This window comes from Microtus pennsylvanicus, chromosome 12 (genome assembly GCF_037038515.1).
Source record: "Microtus pennsylvanicus isolate mMicPen1 chromosome 12, mMicPen1.hap1, whole genome shotgun sequence".
Lineage (NCBI taxonomy): Eukaryota > Metazoa > Chordata > Mammalia > Rodentia > Cricetidae > Microtus > Microtus pennsylvanicus.
In genome coordinates, this window is record NC_134590.1 from 296734 (window position 1) to 322789 (window position 26056).

A 26056-nucleotide genomic window follows, 5' to 3' on the forward strand; every position below is an offset into this window, starting at 1 on the left:
GGAATCTTCCATAGTCCTGAAAGCTGCTCTTACCAGGGTCCTTATATAAAACTCACTGTGCCATGGCAAGGGGAGCATTCCTCATGAGCAGGCCTTTCCAGGCTCCAGTGTCCACCCACTGGAAGCCTACATCCTGATTGGTGTTGACACATGCTACAGAAATGTGGGTCCTTGAGAAAGTGGCAGAGCAAATTAAGTTTTCTCTCTTGTTACCAGTGTGGGTGTACTGAGGAAGAAAGTAGAAGATAGGCAGCTGGCAAGTTTTTAGTTACTAACAGAAATTGGGAACATCAGTCTGCTGACAGAACAATTTCCAGCTCCACCTGGCCCATAGGTCAAATCCAGAACATGGATAATGTCATGTGCCTTACACAGTATGAAGGGAAAATTGAAGGAAAAGAAAATCCCCCAAACATAACTTTACCCTCTTCAAGCATGACACCAGCAGGCTTCCAGTCAGGGAAAGAGGATCTATCGCTAAGTCTCTCTCATGAATATTAGGAGCTGGAAAATCAGGGCTATCCAAGCAGGTAAAGAGAAAGTTCATGACAAGGCCCTTGGTGCTGGACTTTGAGGGGCAAGAGTTGCTTGCACAGTTGAGGAATATGCTCAAGGATATTGACTGTTACTCCAGTGAGGATTCCTACAGGGATGGCTCAATGAAGTCTATACTTATCTATGTAAGCAACAGTCTTTTGATTGTCCCTGTCATGTCCCAAACACTGTGATTCTTTTTGGAGACTCAAAGACTTAAGCCACATGTAAAATATAGAGCCAGAGCTCAGGTATAGGGAGGATATTGTCCCTGTTGACCTGAAGGTTCATTCCCTGTATAGTCCCATCTCTAGGAGTAGGTGCTCACAGTGGATGAGTTGCATGCTCTGTTGAGTTGTTGCTTTCCACAACAGAACTATACTGTAAGGTATATGGAGGCTGATGCTACTATGATCCAAGGGAAGCTGTGTGGTGAATGAATACCACCTTTGTATCTGTGCTATTATTACTTAGAGGGACATATGGAACCTTAAAGTATTAATCTCTACCTATAATCACCCTATACCTGTGGACCAGCACTGAGTGGTGGCAGATTTAGGTGAAGGAGTGACAGTTTAATGTCTCAGCTAAGTTGACACCATTATTCAAACCATCAATTAGCTTTCTTGTTTTGAGTGAGCCTGCTCACTTGTTCACACTGCCATTCTCAAAAGCCCAATTCAAATCACATAGGGTATATGATGTTTCCTGTGAGTGTGAAGGTAGGGATGGTGCTGGCTTCAGATGTAGCTGGCTCTAACTGTCCATACAAGGCTACTCATCATGCTGGACTTTCTTCTTTCAGCTCTTTCCACCTCTCCAATCCTGCCCTAGTCAATGTATTAAGGTTATTCACCAGGCAGGAGGCCTTCCTTAATCACTACCTTCAAAGTGGGACCATGTATTCTATTTTACTTACCACTAGAGTAAGCACACCATTGGAACATCTTAAACAGAAAGGCTGCTACAGAGACAAAGAGCCTTATTGTTTAGAGTTCATATTGGATAAGCCTACCTGCCTTTGCATTTGACAACCTTCTGGCATTCTGTTCCTCCTGAAGCATCTAAACTATGTGTCTACTCTGGTCAGACACTAACCACAAACAAATCCAGGGAATCTGTGACTGTCCCCATGGGAAGAGATGCAGGTCTATTGGGGGAGTACATGTAAAACAGAACATGCTGCAACCCACACTTAAAGTTTCTTCCAGCCTTCAGCTTCCACAAGAGATATGCCATGACTTTGTGCCCTCAGCAGCTGAAATGTGTTGTCTTACTAGATTTCAGAATTTCAAGAAAAACACAGAAGGAGACTGGTGGCCTTCTATCAAGAAAAGGTAAATGAAATAAACTCTTTCTTCTTTATTTGTTTGATCTTGTAATTTCAATGTCATATTGTTATAGTTCAAGTTCCACCCCCCACCCCACCCCTCACCCCACCCCCCGCCCCGCTCTCTTTCTCTGTAGGCAAGGCTGGCCTCAAACTCATGGGGATCCACCAACCTCTGCCTCCTGAATGCTGAGATTAAAGGCATGTGCCACTATATCCAACTTTGAGTCCATGATCTGAATAGGGTTCACTAGCATTTCCAGTTGAGGAGGTGGTTACTTCTTATGACCATCAGTCTGTTTGCCTGACCTGCCTAGGAGCCCTTCTGCTTTGGGCAGACTACACAGAGTTAACTATTCTGTCCACCTGGACTCCCTCATCTGTACTGGCCAATACTAGGACCTTAGGAACATGAGAGTAGCCCAGAGGCTTCTCTTCTCACCCCTCTTGTTTTTTACATAAAAGTCCTTTTTTAAAAAAACTCCAAAGGCTCTATAATAAATGAAGTGAGAGGATCCTAGTTATAAGTCCATAGAGTTCTGAGAACCCATTATCAAGTCTAGAAAGCATTTCCCAGTCCACGACTGTGGTACACAGATGACACAGGCAGTCAGGGCCCTCAGGTTCTGTGCACAGTTCACTGTCCTCACTCTGATATCCACTGCTTTATCCACAGCACTTTCTACAGCTGCCCAAAATCCAGCCTAGAGGCTTCTTCCAGTCTAGCCTTGGTTACTCATTTGATATGTATTACCTTATTAAACCTCTTAGCAAATGAGGGGGTTTACATATACCACTATAAATTTGAAGACTTTAAATCTACCCCTTGACATTTCCCAGTGCCTTGTGACAACGCCAGATCTAAATCTTGACATGTTACAGACTGCATTCTGAAATCATCTGTGTAAAGGAGGACATGTTTAAGACTTGACATCAGAATTTCTAAGGAGTACCTAGCAGAGCTTCATGCTTTGGGCTCCTACTGGCTAGTTCAGGTCTACTGCCTTGTGGAGACTGAGCTGGGTCCCCAGTCTCTAGAGCTCTGACCTGACTCAGCTCTGTACAAAGATCCTGATGAGCTAGGCTTGCTGAAATGTCACATTTGTAGACAAACCAAAGTGTTCTCTGAACTGCCACTTGGCATAGTCTATCTAATAATGGGATCTTATTTATATTCAGATTTCTCAGTTGGAAGAGTCCCTCAGAAAGTCACTGCTACAAATCAAGCAACTACAAAGGTAAGAGTGCCTCATGGAAACAATAATCTAGTTCCATATATTACTGAGATAGAGAAAAACAGATAAAAGAGATGAAAGGTCCCCATAGAGGCTTCCAAGGCTTATCAAGGCATTGGTAAAAGGCCAGGAATTACAGTGACCAAAATGCAAATGGTGGCTGCCTGCAGTCTCTTTTGTGCATGACATGGCAGCCAGGTATGAAGGGAGAGCTTAGCATGGCATATGTTCTTCAAGGCACTTGCATTGCGTAAGTTCATTTTATTAGTCACTTTTCTCATTTCTGTGATAAAAGCAACTTGAGGAAGGAGGAATTTATTTTGTACGGTAGTAGATCCTGGGGTGAGAGGCATGGCAACACTAACTTGAGGCCACTGATTGTATCATTCCTTCATTCAGAAAGCAGAGAAAAGTGAGTGCTGGTGTTCAGCTTACTGTCTTCATTTTAAGTCCAAGATCTCTGCTTGTGGAATAGTGCTACCCAAATTTAGGGTGGGTCTTTCTGCCTCATTTAATTCAACCTATAAATTCTTTCATAGATATATCCAAAGATTTGTTTCCTTTGAAATTTTAGATTCTGTAAAGTTGATATTAGTCATTGTCAGTCTATCCTTTGTCAATTTCATACCTAAACATAGCTTTAAAGCCATAACTTTCCACCATGACCATCCCATAATGAAAAATGCTGTCCAACTTTAAAAGTCCACATAATCTTTAACAGTTCCAAAAAGTATAAATGTAGAGCCTCTTATAAGACACAGTTCATTATCTTAACTATGATATTCTATAAAATAAAATTTTAAAAAACAAGTTATGCACTTCTAACATATAGTGTCACAAATTAAACATTTGTAGTCCAGAAGGAAGTAATTGGGGCAAAGCAAAGGTAGACAAGACTAATACCCAGAAAGAAAACACTAAATTCTTGCTAGAATCATTTCAGTTCCAAATAACTTGGGTAGCCTATCGCTCAATGCACAAAGTTCTTCTTTTGGGATGACCCCACTCCATGCCTACAGCTTTCCTTGCTAAAGTATTATGATCCTGGCATCTCCAAGATTCTGGGATCTCCACTGGACTTCAGCTTCACATCTTCATACAGTAGCCCCTCAGGGTCCCCTAGCAGAGAACCAACCATACCACACATTGTTTGGTCGCAGGGGTGGTCTTCCCTGATTACCTTTTTCTTTCATCTTCCATTCCTTAGAACCAATACCACATGGACAAGACTGCCAAATTATGCTGCCAGCTTGAGCCTGGCACCTTGGACCATAGTAGTATCAGCCTCTGTGTACCTTCCAGGCTGATCCTGACGAAAGTTTTCCCTAGGCTGTGGTTGTCAGTCATTCTCAGTTTAGATGCTTTTCTTTCTAAAGAATTTGGCTTTCACAAGATGGAGCCTTTAATGGCTAGAATCTTTCCTAGAGCGCTGTTTTCCCAGTGCAAAGTTTAAGTTTTCTCTTTAATGGTGCTAATCTTTTTAACAATTACAGCTCTTTCTCATCGCCTACCTTTTCTATCTACAACTTTAAACTGTGTCCTTTCCCTGCTAAGGGGCAATTTACTTATTTATCCATTCTGCTGTTGCTCTTTCTTCCTGTAGACCTGGGTAATAGGTAAGAGCCTGGGTAATATCTTATCTTGGAATTTCCTCCACAATCAAATTAGCCTATTTCTTTTTAATTCAGCCTCACCGAAGTTCTCAGAACATGAGTAGAATGCAGCCACTATTTTGCCAGAAGATAACACAAATGACCTCTAGCCCAGTGCCTAATAGAATTCTTCTCCTCTGAAACCTCGTGAGCTAAGCCTCCACCACCTACATTTCTGTCAGCATTTTATTCTTCCAAATTCCCACCAGACACGAGACTGGCCTATTAAGCTCTGCTTATGGTATCCTAAGAATTTTCTTTCTTTCTTTCTTTTTTATTTTGTTTTTTTTTTCAACACAGGATTTCACTGTAGCTGTCAAGAATGTCCCGGAACTAGCTCTTTTAAACCAGACTGGCCTCGAACAGAGATCCGCTTGCCTCTGCCTCTCAAGTGCTGGGATTAAAGACGTGCGCCACCACTACCCAACTTCTGAAAATTTTCTAACCTGAAGTTCCAAACTATTCCACATTCTCCCTGCAAACTGGTTTCCAAGGCCTAAGAACCATGTGGTTAGCTTTATCACAGCAAAAGTCCCACTTCTCAGTACCAATTTTTTATATTAATTATTTTTCTCATGGCTTTGACAAAAGCATATAACTTAAGGAAATAAGTTTATTTTTACCCACATTTTGAAGTGGCAGCCCTTTGTGAAAGGTGAGACATCGAGGCAGTGGCAGTGAAGCACCTGGTCAAACTGCTTCTACGGTCAAGAGACAGATAAATCCTGGTGGCGCTTGCTTTCTCCTTTTTTTTCAGCTTGAGATCTTAACCTATTGGATGGTACCACACCCACATTCAGAATAAGTTGCCCCAACTCAGTTAACTCAGTCTAGAAACTTGCTCATTAACCTGCCAAAGGTTTAGGCAATTCTAAATCCTATCAAGTTAACAATTAATATGAACCACGTAGTCATATATTATAATGAGGTATATCTCAAAGTACTACAGATAACCAAAATTATATTACATTTCAATATCTGAAAAATAACAAACATTAAAAATTCTCATTTCTTATTTGTTTTGGTCAGTGCCATAATAATGCTGCAATTGTGAAGCTTTTTTTTTTTGGTTTTCAAGACAGGGTTTCTCTGTAGCTTTGGAGCCTGTCTTGGAACTAACTCTTATAGACCAGGCTGGCCTCAAACTCACAGAGATTGCCTACCGCCTCTGTCTCCCGAGTGCTGGGATTAAAGGCGTGCACCACTACTGCCTGGCTAAAGCTCTGTATTTGTACTTAATGTCCATGAAATATGAACTCCATAACACACCATAGTTTAGACAACACATTGATACAAGACATGGTGCATATTTGTCCAGTGGTGGCTGTGTATTTCTGAGACAGTGGTACAATTACCCATGAAGGTTTTTCTCACTGGTTACCTGAGTATGTGGACACCTACTAGCCTTACCAACCAAACTCCTAAAGGTGTCATGGCCATATTGGGCCTGGGAATGTGACCAGGAAGTAGGTGTGAGTACCTGTTATAGCTCCTGACCAAACTCTTTTTTACCTCCATCTTGAAGAAAAGGACATCTTTTCTCTATCCTTATTTTTAAAAAAAAAAAATGGAAGAGCTGGAGAGATGTCTCAGCAGGTAGGAATATTTGCTTCTGTTTCAATGGACCATGGTTTGGTTCCCAGCACCCACATCAGGTGGCTTACAGCTGTCTATAACTCTAGTTCTGGGAAATCAAATGCCTTCTTCAAGCCTCCATGGGCACCTAAGAGGCACCATTCTTGACTTTAGATATTCATGTGAGCCAAGTATGTCAACTGCTTGTGCTCAGGTGCTTCTGTTTGAGGGAGGGCAATAAATGAACTTAAATCAGACAGGAACATGTACTCTTGTGAGAAATGGTACTGGGTGAGAGAAATGAATACTAATGGAGGGCTCCAGGAAGTGACTTTATAACAGAAGCCCAGGTCACAGTTCTCGATAAATGTCTATTCTTGGCTTATTTGGTCTGACTGGACTGATTGCAAGTATAGACTTTCTCAACATTCAGACCAATGTGTATGTTGCAGTATCTCATCTGCATTTTTCATACATGCCTTGTGAGTCTTTAGAAACAGACATGCTTTGCCCTACATTCACATAAACACTACTAGGCTAGGCTAGGCAGATAGAGAGCCCAGGGTGCATCCTGCTGGGAACAGACAGCTTAGCATGCAGCATTGAGTAGGGTTATTAGGTATCAGACCTCAGGCAAGGTTGTCTCTTCTGCCTTCTGTAACAGAGATCAGGCTTGCTTTGCTGGGGAAAACTTGTTCCATTTCTCCTGTTAGCCATTAAATCTGAATAGTTAGTATCTCTTATTGTTACATTTGAATTTCATACACTTAAAACATAACTTGTCAATGACCCATTAGTATAATATTTGCAACCACAAGTATCAGCTACATGGTAGCCAGTGTTGGTTTTCTTTGCATTCTAGTTGTAAAGGAATAAAGCAGTAGGCCAAGAGAATGTGTAGAAATTCAGTTAACTTTTTCCAAGCCGTTTTATACTTTGGGATGAAAGAGGGAGAAATCAATTTAATTAATTAATCTTTACTCCATCCATTTAATTAACCTTTACTCCATATATTTAGTATGAGGTCATCACATCAAGCAGCTTTCAACACAATCAAATCTTCTGTTTCAAGTAAGTGAAGTAATTTTGTAAAGGAGAATATAAAGATACCTGCTTCTAAGCCACAAAAAGTAGACACTAATAAAAGGCTTTTTTAAATCATTGTTCCTTCAGCAAAGCCAAATGGATACCTCTTGCTGCCACCCAACTCTTCACTTCCTGACAGGTGTGTGGGCCTGGTGGGATGGTGTAGGAATTTTTGAAAATTGAGTAACCCATAGTCATATCTATGGACACGTCTGCATTTTCTTTCTATCTGATTCTACTTCCAAATCTCCAAATCCTACCCATTAACTAAGCGCATGAGCAGGTCACTGGATGTCTAGCTGCTCTAAGTACTTAGCTTACATTAGTGTGAAACTTTGGTTCCAGAGTCAGAACTTAGATTCTCACTGGACAGTCATAGTACTCTATTCCTACATCCACAGCAAATTAGTTGAGTATGATCAGGTGTCTATGAACACCCCAGAAATCCCTGCCCTACCCAGAAGTGAGGATTGTGTCTGTAGATATAGCAGGATGGTCCTTCTACCTCATGTACCACTCTACTCTGAGAGTCCTATCTTGTGTCTCTGAGTATCTTTGGGACAACTCAGCCTTAGGAAACTCTGGCTATCCCTTGGAAAGTACACATTCATTATACCATTTTTACCCCTAAAACCTGATTTGGGAAAGCAGTTTCCATCCTTGCTCCTCATGAGTCTGAAATAGAATTAGGCATAAGGAGGGAATCACCATGGGCATGTGCCTTTAATGGGCCCATCGTATTCTCTAAACATAATTTTTTTATGGGTTTAGTTGATGGGTCTGCAGCAAGTAGGTGTGAGTTCCAGGAGATTCTCCTGTGATTGGGAAGTTGTCACATCTGTGCTTTCTTGTGGGTTGTGAAGTTACCAGTCAAGTAGACTGTCTCTAGCTGCCCTATAGGGAGTTGTCACAAAGAGAATATTATGTAGAACATCCAGATAGAAGACAGTGAAAACAAAGAGGAAGGTAGGGATCTGGAAAACTCTTGAGGTGACATCCCCGTCCAGGAAAATTAAATTTAAAATAGATGTTGGAGCAACTGTATATGTAGGCTGAGATAATGAGCCATCCTGGACTCCTGCTGAAGTAGTTAAGAAAGGGTGTCCCTTGCTCTGAGGTCACTACCATCATTTAACCAGGCTAGGTAAAGGCCAAATTGAAAATAAATCAAACTGATGTTTCCCTGTCTTCTTTTTGACTAATGAATTCTGTAACATGTGGGCTAATCATATATTAACAGCAGTCAGTGAATGTTCCTGTTCATAGGGGTCTAGTCAGTAGTACTAGGCAGCAGTTGAAGAACTAAGACAAATGTGGGGGCTGTAGCTCTGCTCTGGAGAAATTATGCCTAATTTGCAGTCAATGAACACCCAGTAGAATACATAGGAAGAAGCAAACTTATACCTATACACACCCTGACAACCCCATGAAAGGACTTGGAAATTTGCTCTGACTTATTACATACAAGGATATTTAAATTTATGTTTTTAAATTACAGTAAATTTTCAGTCTCATTAGCATGTTTCACTGTTTAACAGAATAGAATCAATGGAAATTGACCCGACTCCTCAAGCAAGAAAGGTAAGTATACCTGGGCTGCCACATTGCTCAAGGCACATGGTGGTCTCTAGCAAAGGTTTTTATTGTAACTGAGGTTTCTCTCGTGCCCACCAGTTCCTGAATAACCACTCCAAGGCTTAACATTAAATACATACTGTTTGGCCTACTAACCCAGGCTTATTATTAACTAGCACCTACAACTTAAGTTAATTCTTTTCTTTTATTTCATATTTTACCATGAGGCTTGTGACTGTTACCTCACATCTTGCTTCTCCAACAGCTTCTGGCATCTCCCTCACCCCTCCTTCTTTCTCCCTTTCTCTGCTTGGATTTTCCACCCATCTGTATTGTGCCCTACCATAGGCCAAAGCAGCTTCTTCAATAACCAATGGTAATAAAGCATATTCACAGCATACAGGGGGACAATCCCACACCACTTTACTGTGTTAACACCAGAGTTAATGGATGGGTTGTGATTAGAAACAAGAACATTCCCTTCTGTCCTTATGGCTAGGCCTATGATAAGGGCAACAGGGTCCCTTGCATTGTTAGTAAAAGTGGCAGGACTTGGAGCCCTGTATTTCACCTTCCCTTGACCATAATCAAGAAAGAAGTGCTTATTATAAACAACCCTATCAGCACTAAAAACAAGTGGGCCAGACATGTAAGGCTTAAAAAACAAAGCCACAACTGTAAATTGGAGAAAAACAAAAGCAGTGGAAATGAAACCAAACCTAGGAATGCACCAGTTCAGGCAGAACTGGATTCTATGCATGCCATATTGCTCCAACATGAGGCCCTCAGAGATGTTTCACAAGGCTGGGGTATCACCAGGTGGGCTGTAACCAGAAGAATCAAGCAAAGGAGAGAGACTGCATACACTGTAATAACACTCTTTCTTTGGTGTGAATTTATTACTGTGTTGTTTCAAGGGCCTGCCCGCTAGCACATCTTTAAGTGCTTTTTAAATGAGGACCATTCTCCTAATAGTCCTCCAAGGTAGATACCAGTGTGTGGACTTGTTAATCAGAAGTCATGTCCATTTCTAAGAGAATCTCCTGAACCTGCTTATAAAGGAATCTAGATTTCAGAGTAGATAGGTAGGACTTTAGCAGGGAATGAGAAGTTATTCATGCCTTGAGGAGAAGATACTTAAGGTCCTTTGCAGTTGACACAAAGACAGACTGCCACCTCCCTGCTCAGCTTACCTCCTGTGCGTGCTTACTTCCTCCAGTGTACACCTACTCTACTGTGGGCAATTTCCCACTCTCCCTTGCTCTCTACCTCATACTGCCCAGAAGCTCACAGATCCCTGCTGCGTCTCTCAGCTCCTTAGAGGCTAGACTTCTGCTTCTACCTTCTGCCTGAGGCCTTGTTTCAGGGTTGTTGTGCATGTACTGATGGTTCTCCAGATCTCCATATTAATGGTGAAGAGGGACCCTTATGGGGGGCAGGGGCAGGTCATTCTGCTTCAGGTTTCTTTAGCCTCCAAGCGGTTGGGGTGAGCTAGAGATACAGAAGATAACAGGCACAGTTGATACATTGCAGCTGTGTGTGTGGGGGGGGGGGGGGGGACAGAATTCAGTGAGTGAAACTCCAAAGAGAAGTGTTAGACAACACATAGACAGACATCTGGAAAGAGGGCCGTTAGTAAACATTTTAAACTTTGCAAGGCAGAAGTCTTCTCTGAGTCAAGCAAGGACAGTAACATTACCTGTGCTCCTAGAGTCTCAGGAAAAAGGGGGCCCAAGAAGGAGGGTTCAGACTAGGCAGCTCCAACCAGATCATTTGGGATTTTAATTGTCCTTTCCTCTCCCGATATTCCTAAAGGAATTTAGTGGGGTCCCGCATCATTTACTATTTTAGGGCCAGGGAGAACAGAAGTGATCCTCTGTCCTTCCCTGTTCTGTCTCAGTCTATGAGGCTATCATCCGGTAAGCAGGTGGTTTTGTCATAAGCGTCAGGACTACAGAGCTAGAGCTCCAAAGACTTCTGTCCTGATGAACAGAATTGGACCCTCACAAGCAGCAATTTGGACATTTCACTGGCTGTTTTCTTTTGCCTATATAGCCTGAGATGGCAGCAGGCCCTTCAAGAATCTCTCTGATTAGTCCACCTCAGGATGGACGCATGGGTAAGTAAAATTTCCTGTGATCTTACTTTAAATCAATGAAAAACAAGGGTATTTTCCCTGAAAGGCATATTTCACCAAAGTTGTCAGTACTTACCTACTTAAGGGCTGCCCTCCACCAGCTGGCTGGGAGATTTGGGGTTTACCACAGCAGAGATATTTTGAACCATATTAGAAAAAGCTCTTGGGATCATGCACCATGGGGAAAAATGCTAGTCTTGTTTTACTGTCTCCTTGTAGTTTAATCAAAAGTTGTTTTGCCTCTTTATTTGCTAATAATTGACTTGGGTTGCTAGTTCATTGCCCTGGTGGCTCTTGTCCAGTGATCCTTCCAGACCCTGATTCTTGTCATGTGGGCTCCCTAATATCCACAGCCCTCCTCCTGCTCTGGATGTGGGAGCTCTTGTTAGCTAACAGATAAAAATTCCAAAACCTATAGCCTCCTGACAGTTCTCCTAAGAAGTATAGAGCCCATGGCCATTCTGCCTGCTCTATCCTGGAAAGAGAAAACTCAGTGAATAAAGTGCTTGGTGTGAAAGCATGAGGACCTGAGTTCACTTCCCCAGGTACCCGTGTTAAAAACCTGATACAACAGTGCACATCCTTGTCCTGAGAGATGGCAGTGAAGTTCACTAGCCAGCCAGTCCAGCTGAAATGACAAGTTTCAGATTTGGCAATTGGCAACTTTATATCTCAAAGACTAAAGTAGAGAATGACAGAGGAAGACACCTAACATTAACCCCTGAGCTCTAGGTGCACACAGAGAGAGAGAAAGGGGGGAGCAGGAGAGACGAGGGGGAGGAGAACAGAAGAGATGGGAAGGGAAGGGAAGGGAAGGGAAGGGAAGGGAAGGGAAGGGAAGGGAAGGGAAGGGAAGGGAAGGGGAAGGGAGGGGAGGGGAGGCGAGGGGAGGGGAGGGGATGGAGAGGAGGGGAGGGAAGGAACAGTTAACATGGCTCATAAAATGTTACCAGCCACTGTTTGGTGTCCTTTGCTCTACCTGGTTGGAAATAGTGGGTAAGTGAGGAAAAGTTCTGCCAGTGCTAACCTTTGACAACTTTTATAACCCTTGGCTTCTTCAGCCAGGCTGCAGGCAGGAGCAGGTGTTATTCTGTAGTATTATGATTTATGTGCAGACCTCACTGGTATTCTCAGTGTTGGGTAACAAGTGTTATAGTGATTATATAGACCTAGAATGATGACATAAGTCACAAAACAATCCCACACCAATTCAGAATTATGAATAATAAAAGGGTTATTTATTTAAGGGGAAAACTTACAGATTACTATCCTAGACAACAGTCCTCTGCGCGAACAGGAACAGAGTCTAGCAGCTGGAAGTGGGAGACAGAAGCAAGAGAGTGGTCGCACGTTTACTGCTGCTTTTACAGTATAAGAGACCATGACTGAGTGGGCTGGTATCTTAAAGGCTATTGGCTGAAGGAGCAGAATATGCTCACACAGCACCACCCCCTTTTGTTTAAATAAGAGAGTTCCAAACCCAATACAAAACTATATACACTAGGAACAGATAGCAAGTATAACTAGAATTACAACCAACATAATATTAAACAAGGAACATATGCTCAATGTTTTAATAAACATTCTATCCTATGGAGTCTAAGTCTTATATTGGAAATGGCTTAGCTAGATCATAAGAGGACAGTAACTATGACTATTCAATCTTCAACCCCATAGAAGACCTAAGAAGGGAGATAATATTACTTGAGCAGGCAGGAAGTACAATCAAGTAGCTTCCAAAGAGAGCAATATATGACGGGGGGGGGGGGGGGGAGGGGGACACGACACAATTAGCTACCTGAGCAGACACCCAAAGTCTCATTTTGCAACAATGAAACAACCAGCTTTGGCTTAGACCTAGCATAACTGACAGACCATTTTTAGAGGCAGGAAATTTTTCAAAACCATCTTACCCTGTTTTGGCAAGATTTGACAGTCTTGCTTACCCATTTTTGGATATCATGTATCTTGTCAGTGGTTGAGACATTGTCAGTTCCTTGCCCAAAGGCCAGTTTTGTCTAGAAGAAAACAAGCTCCAAGTGGAGTGTCTTTGGTGCTCAACAGTCTCTCAGGAATATAGTGGTGCTGTCAGAAGCAATCATGTCTCATGTCAACAGAACCCTACGTTATTTAAATGCCATGTTCCACAGATCCTTGAAGTGGTTGAAGATTATCTATCTAGACAGAATACAATCTCTGTGTATCTAAAGAACCTAATTGATCTGACTATATGTACAACAAAAATGAACAACTATTGACCTATAATAATTAATACCTGTATAACTTAAAGACTAAAACTTCATGTCAGATTATTAAATAATCTGTAAACAAATGTGCAACAAATGAGGACAATGACCTCAAAATGTAAACAGTGTATAAGTATCTTGATCAGAGGTAGGAGTAATATATAATACAATATGAAAATATATCCTAAAAGTTGTGTCAATATACAAAATGTTCTAACCAAAGGTAAAAACGTGCAAATATACATTCTGACAGAATAACTTTGCATAGGTGTACAAATAATGTAAACAAAAATAACAAATATAATTTGAACTTGTATCGATATACAAAAACTATACCAATGTAATGTAAATTATCCATAAATAATAGCTCACAAGTATTCACTCTATTACCCACTATTATTATCTTTTTTTTGAACAATCATAGTTAGGATTCCCCAGCCCTTGACAGTGGCTAACACTACAGCTTCAGTGTCTAAGATGCCAGAATTTCCCAGATTTCAGGCCTAGGATGTCTGAGACCTTTGGCTTTTGGGCTTGGCCAATCTCCACAACACTTCAGTTGCCTCTCATTGCTGTTGCCACTATCACTGCCACCACTAGACCCCAGGGAGCACAAGGCTGCATTTTCAGAGCAGAGTGACAGTCGTATAGCAAAAGTGAAATACATTCCAGACGTGGACCACAGGGTGTAGTCAGCATTCATGTTTCTCACATGAGAGATCTGTGATTCCAGATCAGACAACTTTGAATCAGTGGCACATCAGGTAGAAAGATCATCCCATGATGCCCACAGCCACCAGATCCTTTACTTTTGGGCAGGGCAGGGATTCCTGGAAGGCCCCTAGACGCATGTTGTTGACACGTCTGCTTCTGCTTCTGCTACTGTTTGCATTATAGTTACTGCTATGGCTCTTGCCACTATCACTCCTGTAGCGGTCACTGTTGCCATAACTCTGTCCACTACTTCACTGCTGCCGTGGTTCCTACTGAAATCACTTCTACAGTTATTACTCCTACCGCTGCTGCTACTTCCATCTTAATGTTAACCATATCATCCTGCTAAATTAATTATGAAAATCTAAAGTAGATGAAAATACTTGAGAGAAGACTTTTATTGGGCTTAATATTTCAATAGCCAGATATAGCATAAGAACATATCTCCAAGCTGGCTTCAGAAGTGTGTTGAACAACCTGCTTATATAACCACAAAAAGGTTTGCAACAGTAACAGCCATATAGGCAGAGACTGTTTGTTCATTTCCTGGCTGTCCAGACCCAAATAATGACACAGAAACTATATTAATTACAACACTGCTTGGCCAATGACTCAGGCATACTCCCAGCTAACTTTTATATCTTAAATTAACCCATTTCTATTAATCTATGTATTAGCACAGGGTTTTGGCTTACTGGTAAGGATCAGCATTGGGTGGGGGTGGGAGAAGGCTGCAGACTTTCTGGGCAGGTCCCAGTAATGGTGTGAACTCAGGCTCCATGTTGGACACCAATCTGTTGCAGTTTAAAATAAAATGGCCCCATACTAGCCCAGAATGGAGTATAATAAAGATTTATTTATTTATGGGTAGGCTTACAGAAAAAGCAGTGATTATCAGTCCTCTGCATGAGTAGGGAACTGGAACTGAGTCCAGCAGCCAAGGGAAAAGCTCACGCTTTTCATCTAAATTTATCGTACATGAGACCACGCCCAAACTGGGCCTGCGTCTTAAAAGCTATTGGTTATTGGTTGAAGGAGTTCCCACAGCACAGCCACTATGTAAATGGCATGCTGCATTCACCAATTATAGTATTGTCCATTTTATACAGTCAAAGTCTCTAGGGGATACACGTTCCTCTAGCTTGGATGAAAATTTCACTGAAATTTGTGATAGCAGAGTCTAGCACTGCTGTTTGAAATCATTGTGGCAATGGTATGCATCTTCAAGAGCTGGATCTGTGCTTCAGCAGCAAGCAGCTCTAGTTGTCATGTAGCTACCACAAGGCATCCATAGAGTGTTTGGGACAGTCAGTGCTATCATAAGGGTAGTTCAACTAGCTGTTTGACTGACAGTCTTTAATTCAAGGCAACTGTGATACCAGGAAGGAGTCTTTTTTTAATTATTCTCTTATACATTGCATCCCAATCATAGTTTCTCCTCCCTCCACTCCTGCCAGTTCCTCCCCCAACTGCCTCCCCATCCCCCGATCCACTCTTCTGTTACTCTTCATAAAAAGAAAAAAAAAAGATCAGGTCTCCCAGGGATATCAACTGAACATGACATAACAAGTCACAATAGGACTAGGCACAAACCCTTAAGACTGCCCAAGGCAACCTAGTAGGAGGAAAGAGTTCTAAGGACGTGCAAAAGAGTCAGAGACATATCCCACTCCCACTGTTTGGAGTCCCACAGGAACACCCAGCTACACAACCATAATACATATGCAGAAAACCTAGCTCAGACTCTTACAGTTTCCATGATTGTTGCTTCATCTCTGTGTCCCCTGCTCAGTTGATTCTGTGGGCTGTGTTCTCATGATGTCCTCAACCCCTCTGGCTCCTACAATCCTTTGTCTGTGAATCTCTGTATCTGCTCCCATCAGTTGCTGGATGACACCTCTCTGATGACAATTGGGCTAGGCCCCCATCTGTAAGTAAAGCAGAATATCATTAGTGATCATTTCATTGTTGTTGTTGTTGTTGTTGTTTTGTTTGCCTTTTACCAGTCATCTTCTATCCTGGGTCTCTGAATGGTCCAGCCTCTGATTTCTGGCGATCCAGGCAATGTTAGGCATGAACTCACTCTGGTGGTGTGGACCTTGAGTTAGACCAGTCATTGGTTGACCACTCCCACAAGTTTTGCACCACCATTACTCCAACTCATCTTGTGAAGGCAGGACAGATTGTAGGTCAAAAATTACTCTTCAATTAGGTTCAGTGTATCTGATTTTATTTTGAGGCCTTTGGTCCACTTGGACTTGAATTTTGTACAGGGTGATATATATGGATCTATTTGCATTTTCCTACATGACTGATACTTAGCTAGACCAGCACCATTTGCTAAAGATGTTTTCTTTTTTTATTGTGTATTTCTGGCTTCTTTATCAAAAATCAGTGTCCATAGGTATGTGGATTTAAGTCTGGGTCTTTGATTGGATACCATTGATTAACCTGTCTGTTTTTATGCAAATACCATGCTGTTTTTATTACTATAGCTCTGTAATACAGCTTAAAATCAGGGATGGTGATACCTTTGGAAGTTCTTTTATCGTACAGGATTGTTTTAGCTATCCTGGGTTTTTGGTTTTTTGTATGAAGTTAAGTATTGTTATTTCAAGGTCTGTAAAGAATTGTGAAGCACATACTGAATATGTGTGATTCTAGGTTTGGAACTAATAGCAAAAGAAATAATGTTAAGAAAAACATATAAGAATCTCATTTGTAAATGAATAATTATAGATGCAATTAGACTGCTGTTGGTAAACATAATGTCCACTAAGAAAGAATGCCTGCTTGTTATCACAACAAGTTGCAATGTTAGTTTATAACTACATATGAAGTAGACTACAAAATATTTATTTTTTTCTTATTTGAAAATTGTGGCTATGTTCACATGTTTTGGAATCTTTATGTTACAAAAAGCAGATATTTATATTTGCTTATTCAAGAAAGAATAATGTTAGTATTTAGAATGAAAAATATTCCCTCTCTTAGGATTAGAGAGGGTGAGGGGAGAGTGTGTGGAGGGAGTGGGAACAGGGGAGGGAGTGGGAACAGGGGAGGGAGTAAGAATTTGGATTCGCATTTTTTAAAGTAATAAAATCATAATAATACAAAAAAGAATGAAAAAAAGAATTGTGTTGGAATTTTTATGAGGCTTGCATTGAATCTGTAGATTGCTTTTGGGAGGATGGCCATTTTTAACTATGTTAATCCTAACCAATCCATGAGCATAAGAAATCTTTCCATCTTCTGATATCTTCTTCAATTTCTTTCTTCAAAGATTTCAAGTTTTTAATCATACAAGTCTTTCACTTACTTGGTTAGAGTTACTCTAAAGCACCATTAATAAAAGCTCAGGGTCAGAAATTGGGGTTCAACCTGAAGATTCGAAGGCTCTTACCTTGACCTCAGTCTGAAATGGCAGTCCTGCCTCCAAGAATCTCAAAAGGAGACTGTGTGTGAGAGCTGTCTTCCCCCGTCTTATATTTCTCTCTAAGGCAGGGATTAAAGGCGTGCATCGCCAAGTTGCTATGGCAACTAGTGTGGCTACTAGGATTAAAGGTGCGTGTCATTATGGCTACTGGGATTAAAGGTGTGCCTTACCAAAATCTGGTCTGTAAGGCTAACCAATGAGACTGTTTTACTCTCAGATCTTTAGGCAATCTATTTATTAAAATACAGTTCAAATGTCACTGAATTACTGATGTGGGAAGTCCTTCTGCCAATGTGTTGCTTTTATTGGTTAATAAACAAAGAAACTGCTTTGGCCTGTGATACGCCAGAGTAGAACTAGGCTGCAAAACCAAACTGAATGCTGGGAGAAAGAAGGCAGAATCAAGGAGAAGCTATGGAGTCACCAGAGGAAAAAGACGCAGTCCACCAGCTAGAACCTTGCCAGTAGGCCATGAGCCTCCTGGTAAAATATAAAATAATAGAAATGGGTTAACCAAAGATATAAGAGCTAGCTAGCAATATGCTTAAGTGATTGGCCAAGCAGTGTTAGGTATGTTCCTTTTATCTCTAAATTCTCTAAGATGAAGAGGTGTTCAATTTTGTCAAAGGCTTTTTCAGCATCTAATGAGATGATCATGTGGGTTTTTTTCCTTTCCGTTTACTTATATGGTGAATTAAATTGACTGATTTTCATATGTTGAACCATCCCTGTGTCTCTGGGATGAAGCCTACTTGATCATAGTGGATGATCTTCTTGATGTGTATTTTATTGAGTATTTTTACACCTATATTCATGAGGGCAGTTGGTCTCTATTTTTGTTGAATCTTTGTGTTTTGGATTTTTGAATGACTGTTACCTCATAAAATTAGTTTAATTTGAACTAACAATTTAAATTAAATTTAAACAATTTAAACATCTGTTTCTGTTTTGTGAAATAATCTGAGGAGTTTCAGTGTAAGCTCTTCTTTGAAAGTCTGGTAGAATTCTGCACTAAAACCATTTGACCTGGGCTTTTTTGGGGGGGGGGTTGGGAGACTTTTAATGACTCCTTCTATTTCACTGGGGGTAATAGTTCTATTTAAATTTATCTGTTCTATTTATTTATCTGTTCTTGATTTAACTTTGATGAGTGATATCTATCAAGAAAATTATCCAATTCTTTTAGATTTTCCAGTTTTATGGAGTACAGATTTTTAAAGTATAACCTAAAGATTTCTTGGATTTCCTCAGTGTCTGATGATATGTCCCCCTTTTCATTTCTAATTTTTCTGATTTGAATATTTTCTGTCTTTTAGTTAGTTTGGATAATGGTTTGTCTATCTTGGTGATGTTCTCAAATAATCAAATCTTTGTTTCATTGATTCTTTGTATTGTTCTCTTTGTTCCTATTTTATTGATTTCAGCCTTCAGTTTGATTATTTCCTGACATCTACTCCTCTTGGGTGCACTTGCTTCTTTTTGTTCTAGAGCTTTTAGGTTTGCTGTTAAGTTGCTAGTATCAGATCTCTCCAGTTTCTTCATGTATGTAGTGCAATGAACTTTTCTCTTAGCACCACTTTCATCGTGTCCTATAGTTTGGGTGTGTTGCACCTTCATTTTCATTGAAATCTAAGAATTCTTTAAATTCTTTATTTCTGCTTTGATGCAGTAGTCATTTAGTAGAGAGTTGTTCAGTTTCGATGAGTTCATCGGCTTTCTGTTGTTTCTGTTGTTGAAATCTAGCTTTAATCCGTGGTGGCCTGATAGGATGCAGGGGGTTAAAAACTGTATCTGTTGAAACTTGCTTTGTGACCAAAGATGTAATCAGTTTTGGAGTATGTTCCATGAAGTGCTGAGAAGTTCTTTTGTGTTTGAGTGAAACGTTCTGTAGATATCTGTTAGGTCCATTTGGTTCTTAGCATCTGTTAACTCTGACATGTCTCTTTTGTATGAATTATTTGTCCATTAATGAGAGTGGGGTATTGAAGTCTCCCATTATCAATGTGTGTGTGTTGACCCAAATACAACTACACCAAAAGTTCCCTTCAGTGGAATGGACTAAATGCTCCAGCAAAAAAGCAGAGATTGTCAGACTGGCATGAAATTTGTACCTACATTCTGTCTATAATTAATATAGACCACATAAATAGGTGAAGGAAAACTGACAGAGAAGACATCATGTAAACAGCAACTGGAAAGGAACTAGAGTGGTTTTTATTCATAGTAGACAAAGTAAGTTTTAAGATAACAATATCACTAGTAACAAAGAGACATTTTCTTAGTGTGGGAGGTCATTCTGTCTATGCGTTGTTTTTATTGGTTAATGAATAAAGAACTGCTTTGAGGCTATGGCAGCGGAGAACAGAACTAGGCAGCGAAAGCTAGGCTGTATGCTGGGAGAAAGAAGGGCAGAATCAGAGGGAAGCCATGGGGCCGTGAAGGAGACAAATGTGATGAAACTTTGCTGGTAGGTCACAACCTCATTGTGATGCACAGATTAATAGAAATGGGTAGAGTTAATATGTAAGAGTTAGCCAATAAGAAGCTAGAGCTAATGGGTGATGGGGAAACTCTGTCAACCAATCATATCTAGTTAAGGCATGGCTATCTGGAGCCCAGGTGGGAGGAACCAGATGCACTCTCTCGCTTGCTCTCTCTCTCTCTCTCTCTCTCTCTCTCTCTCTCTCTCTCTCTCTCTCTCTCTCTCTCTCTCTCTCTCTCTCTCTCTGTGCGACTCCCGCCTGACAGATAGGAAATCGGACCTTCCACTCTTGTAGCATGAGTTCCCCCTTATAACCATAAAGCTGGCCTGGCTATTTATCGTGCCAACCTAATTCGTGACAAATGGGCCAAGCAGTGATTTAATTAATACAGTTTCTGTGTAATTATCTTGGGTCTAAGCTAGCCAGGCGGCCGAGAACCAACAAGCAGCTCTCTCCTTCTACATTTTATGATGCCAAATATTTACTAGAAAGCTAAAGCAATTACTGTGTGTAGACAACAAACCCAAATGAATATATGATGAATTAAAGAGAAAACCAAAGATTATAGTTTGGGTATTTCAGTATACTATTCTCTATAATTGAAAAATCACTGAATATGTAATTGCTGAGAAGTTAGAAGACTAGAAGAAGTTTAGCCAAATAACTTATAAAAAAAAGCATATACAGACATGACTTGACAATAGCAGAATGTACATTCTTTTTCAGTTTAAATGGAGCATTCTCCTACAGGTGCTTTCCAGGCCTTAATATGTGGCTACCTGGTAGTCACTGACTGAACACCTACGTACCATGTATGTATGGCCCTTACTGACTAACTACTGGCCAGCAGATCAAACACTATGGCTCAGAATTCAGCTACCCTGGTTGGTTCTGGTCCCAACTACTGGCATCAAGCTGCCAAATTATTTCAATTGTTCACATTATCTCCAAGTTGAAAAAGGGCATAGGTGAAAAATAGAACACAAGAAACATCTTCCGTCTGTGGCAGTGGGAAGGATTTGGGTACATGGTGAGTCAATAGTCACGCTCAGAGGGCTACCTAGAGTCAGAGGTGATCTCTGGGTGCACATGCCATCTGATACTGGTCTCCTAATGAAGACGTGACCACACCTGCAGAGAAGCAGCAGCAGGTATGGTCTGGTACTGGTACCACACAGCGTGTTCTATTCCCTCCACAGGCAGTGTCTCCTGCCGGGGACCCCAGCATCTCAACTTAACACCCAGCCATGCAGGCATGAAGACGACGACGGCTATCAGGCAGGTCCTCGTTAGGGTAAAACATAAGCCAAACAAAACCTCCAGCCAGTGTTTAAACTGACAGATTGCCTTTTAATCCTATGTGTCCATGTTTGGAGAATGTGGTATTATATGCTTCACTTTATAGTTTATGTTTTTGTTTTTTAATCCAAGGTATAACTTAGACACCTCAAAAAGAACTACATAATGGCTGCACAATTGCTGACTGAGGTTTCTGTCCCATCAGGTCCCACATCCATTTAGTCCCAAATAAATACTCAGAGGTCCATATTAATTATAAACTGGTTGGCCTAGTAGCTCAGGCTTCTTGTTAATTAATTAATTCTTACATCTTAAACTAGCCCATTATTCTTGTCTATGTTAGCCATGTGGCTTGGTACCTTTATCCATGAGGCATTCTCCTATTGTTTCCTCTGTGGCTGGGTCACGATTGCAGACTGAATCTTTCCTCTTCCTAGAATTCTCCTGCTCTCTTCACCCCACCTACACTTCCTGCCTGGCCATCCCACCTACACTTCTTGCCTACCTACTGGCCAGTCAGCATTTTATTAAACAAGTACAAGAAACAAATCTTTACAGGGTAAAACCATTGTCCCACAGCATAAAATAACTCCTTAAAGGAGTAAGCTTGGGTCACAAAGGTTTCCTGTAATAGCCAAGAAGTAAATAATCTTGCTTCTCATGCAGTTCCTCAGCTCTGCCTTTGTAAGAGGACTGTAGCTGGAGGAACAGAAGTTGACTGTGCCCCATAAGATACTTCACAGAAGCAGAGACAGGCTGGCTTGGCCTATGGCTATAGTATGCCAGCTCTAAGGACATACCTCTCATTCACCCACACCTTTCTCCATGGATAGGTAGGCAGCTCCCAGTGTCTCTCTCACACATTCTGAGCACTCAAAGGCCAGCCTCAAGAAGGCAAGCCCTGCTCCTTCAGCTGCTTCCCTTGAACATCCTACAATGCCACATCAAGTCTGCATTTTACTGTTCACCTCCAGCTCACCCAGCTGCAGTAAGCATATGGCCTAGTCCATGTAACTGTGTCTGATTCTTGGGTCCTGAGGTTCTGGGCATTTGTCTGTTGGTTAAAGTGCCTGACAAGAAGTTTTACCCACCCTGAGGACTTTATCTGCTCTTGCTTGAAGTTGGCTCACCCTGAAGCTCCAACCTTCCCTTATCTCTACTGGCTTTTGAGTCCCCTGGTTGGTGGTATATTGTGTTGTTACTGACACCTCTAAACTACATGGTTATACAGACAGGGCAAGTATGTTGCTGAATACCCTCGCTGTATTTGAATCATCTGTGGTAAGATGGCAACAGAGATGGCTATCTAGAGATTTTTGAAGAAAGGGCAGGGAAAAGTGAAAATAAACTTGTTCTGTGCTTTCTGTGGAAGGCAAGAAATGTTGATTGTTCATTCTGGATAACTCTGTGGACCCTGGACTCACTGACAGTCCCCACCTATCCAGGATGTACAGGCAAGAGAAAAGTTGGTGTGTGTGAATTTGAAAGAGGAATTTGTAGGCAAGTAGGTTTGCTTGTGAGAAGTGTGCCCACAAGCAAGCTGTTCATGAGTTATAGAAGTTAGCTACCTCAGGATGAACAGTGTCCCCACGAACTGCAAGGTTTCAGGATGTCCAAAACCCATAAAATCTAGAAAAACTAGAGATTAGAAGGAGAATTCAGTCAGTTGATGATAACAGCATGCTGAGTACAGCCTGTAAGGTGAGCCTGGGCAGCACACATGAGTCAAGACTCCACTCGAGGCCATAGTAAAAAACATTGTCTGGACCAGCTTGCCAAGGAAGCGTTCATGACCTTCAGAATGCTGAGAATGAAACCCGGAGCCCTTGGTGACTAAAGGATGCGTAGGGAGCTACAGGCTGACCTGAAGAGGCAAGATGGTACCACATGGTAAGACGTTGCTAGAACTGCCTAGAGTTGCTAGAAGGGATTGGGGAATGTGGAGTGAGGTAGCTTCCAGGGACAGGTAAATATGGGCTGAAGCCAGCTGTGGTGACAGAGAAGATCATGAAGTTTTAAAGATCCTGGCCCTTTATTTCTGTTCAGCTACTCATTGTCGTGGACCCTAAGGAAAGTGAAAATGCCTCTTTGGTCTGCGTCTGTACAGCAAGACCTTAGGGTAGCTGACAGAACAAGGGCAGCCTTCTGTGTGGTCCTGGTCACCACCTTCTCAGTCTAGAGCAGGCCTTATTTATCCTGAGTACTCAGAATACATTTTTCATAAACAGATGACCTTTAAGGCCAAACAGTAGTCAGTGCTTGGATGACTATGTTACCAGAAATATGAAGATTTGTGAATGGTTTTGTTTAATTTATTTTTAGAGTCCCACCATTGCAGATGCCCTTCAAGGAACGATCACCAGCTCCAGCATCACAGCTGTCCAGCAGAGCAGCACAAGGGCCTTCTCCCAGCATTAGTGGCTCATGGACTGGACTACCCAGGCAGCCCATCAGCATTTCTGGCCTGCTGCAGAGGCAGTGTGCAGGCAAGTGCTCATCTAGCTTTTTGGCACTAAGTCTGCTCTCAGAAGAGTACATACATGAGATGTTTGTGTAGATACGTGTGGTGAGGGCAAACACAAAACCTCATACTCCTCAGTTTCTTGGCAGTAGTTCAGAAGCCATTAGTGCTGGTTCCTGTCTCTATGACAGGTTTTTACATTAGTCATCAGTACTCTGAAAGAACTAATTTAACATGAAATTTTAAAAACACATATTTAAACCAGTAAACTCTTTTCTTTTAACTTATCTCTCCTATTTGATATTTGCATTCTTGTTTTCTTCAGCAGTATAGAATTAAGAAGTCATTTCAAAGCTCAGAACTCCTTACATCTCTTAATGCTTCCTACAGGGTCAGCATCCCCTGGGGGGATGGACACTGAGAAGATGAACCCATTCTTGCCCTCCACACCTGCAAATCTACGCTCTACAGCCAGCCCTTGGCATATGTATGTTCATCGGTAAATATCACTGTACCGTTCATTCCAGAGAGATGATGTATCTAAATAAAGTAGCTTTTAGCTTTCTGATAAAGTAACTGGACAGCCTTGTAGAATTTTTTTGCAGCTGTATTCTTCCTGGCACTGTAGAACTCTCCTAAATGTGGCTGGGGGCAAAGTGAGCAGTCACCTGTGGCTTATTGTCAGGGACCTCCAGCTGCAGCTCTCTGGGATTCAGGTGTGCCAGGCCAGTGCCACAGCATAATATATGTGCATGGAACATCCTCCATGGAGGGTCAACAGTTCAGGGTGGTTCTATTTCTTCCTTGTGTTGTGGGTTTCCAGTGGCATAGTTCTATTACTTAGCGCTTGTGCCAGCCACAAGCTATATACCATGGACAGATCTCTGCAGAGACCTTGCAGGTAAGGCCTAAGGGCATAGAACCTGTTGCTTTGTTGGACAGCAGACCCTTTCTATAGGAGACATCTGGCACTCATAGGTAAGTGGCATGTGCCTCAGTTCCATTCTCTGTATCTCTCATAATTCAACACCATAATGGCTAATCCTTTATTTATTTATTTATTTATTTGTCTCTAACTTGTCAGAGAACTCGTCTGGTTCTGTAGAAAGACATTAACAGCAGAAAGAAGTAAGTGCCCACTCTGCAGATAGGCTGAGATGCAGGCAGACTGCACGCTGGATTATTGCAGCAGTGTGTGACCTTTATGAATGTTCTTGCTTGTGTTGCATTTCCCCAGTCTTCTGGAAATGATGCTTGGGCTGCTGAGCAGGAATAAGCCTTGTGTCTGCTGTCCCAGAAGGCTATATGACCCAGGCATGGCTTTCCCCCAAGAAAAGCCATGTACTTGATCCTAGAAGTAAGTGTTGGGTGTTCAGAAATCTTGTAGTAATATACCTGTTCTAAGTTGATTTCATTTCCAGAATTTGTTTGTGAAAATATTTTTATAAATTCTTTGTAAATTTTATGCAGTGCATTTTGATCATATCACCACTTAGTCTTTAAAAAACATTTACATTATTTCATTGTATGTGTATGTGTCTGTGTAAGTATCTGTATATGTTGGGGAGCAAAGCTCTGCCAAGTCCAGAAGGCGTTGGATCTCTTGGAGATGGAGTTATAGACAATAGTAAGCCACTTAACATGGGTGCTGGCATCTGAACTCTAGTCCTCAAGATTGAGCAGCAAACATTCTTTTTCTTGTTATTTGGTGTAGTTTGGGAAGGGCAGAGTGTTGGTTATTGGTTTTTGGTTTTAAGACAGGGTCTCTCCCATAACCCTGGATATCCTGGAACTCACTATATAGACCAATCTGGCCTAGAACTCACACAGATCTGCCTGCATCTTCCCCCTGGGATTAAAGGCGTGCACCAGTACACTAAACTAACAAGCACTCTTAATCCAGCTCTACACCTCTAATTCCCAGAAATTTATAAAATGTTATAAAATCCATATTTATTATACAAAAGATTTTCTGTCATATAATAAAAAACATGATTACTTAATGCTAAGATGTCAGATAAATGAGAAATGTAAAAGATCTCCTGTGTTTATGATACCTCAGTGTGAACCCATGGGTCAGGTGCCAAGGGGCACAGCAGATGGAACTCCACACTCCTGGCTGTTGAAAACAGTGCTGAGGAACCCAGCAGGTGCATCTCACCCTGCTATGTTCTTCCCTCAGAGGAGCCCTGGGTCACAGGGCTGATTATTCCGATGTAATCTTAAATTTTTACAATTTCTTCATTGCTTTACATTACATTCCACATACAAATTTTTATACCATGATTTTTAG

General features: G+C 41.4%; 1 protein-coding gene across 2 annotated transcripts in view; it reads left to right on the top strand.

Annotated features, from left to right (window-relative positions):
* Positions 1-24287, top strand: part of Rnf212 (ring finger protein 212) — a 39672-nt gene extending 15385 nt beyond the window's left edge. Inside the window, exons 4-12 of one of the 2 annotated variants that reach the window (XM_075942866.1) lie at positions 1815-1871; positions 3044-3102; positions 7345-7397; positions 7500-7551; positions 8951-8993; positions 11043-11106; positions 21203-21281; positions 23625-23788; positions 24154-24287. In XM_075942866.1, the coding sequence (XP_075798981.1) occupies positions 1815-1871; positions 3044-3102; positions 7345-7397; positions 7500-7551; positions 8951-8993; positions 11043-11106; positions 21203-21281; positions 23625-23788; positions 24154-24266 (684 nt within the window). In that variant the 3' untranslated portion in view covers positions 24267-24287. The remainder of the gene's footprint in view (positions 1-1814; positions 1872-3043; positions 3103-7344; positions 7398-7499; positions 7552-8950; positions 8994-11042; positions 11107-21202; positions 21282-23624; positions 23789-24153) is intronic. The other variant, XM_075942867.1, reaches the window with a different exon arrangement.
* Positions 24288-26056: the final 1769 nt, after the last annotated feature.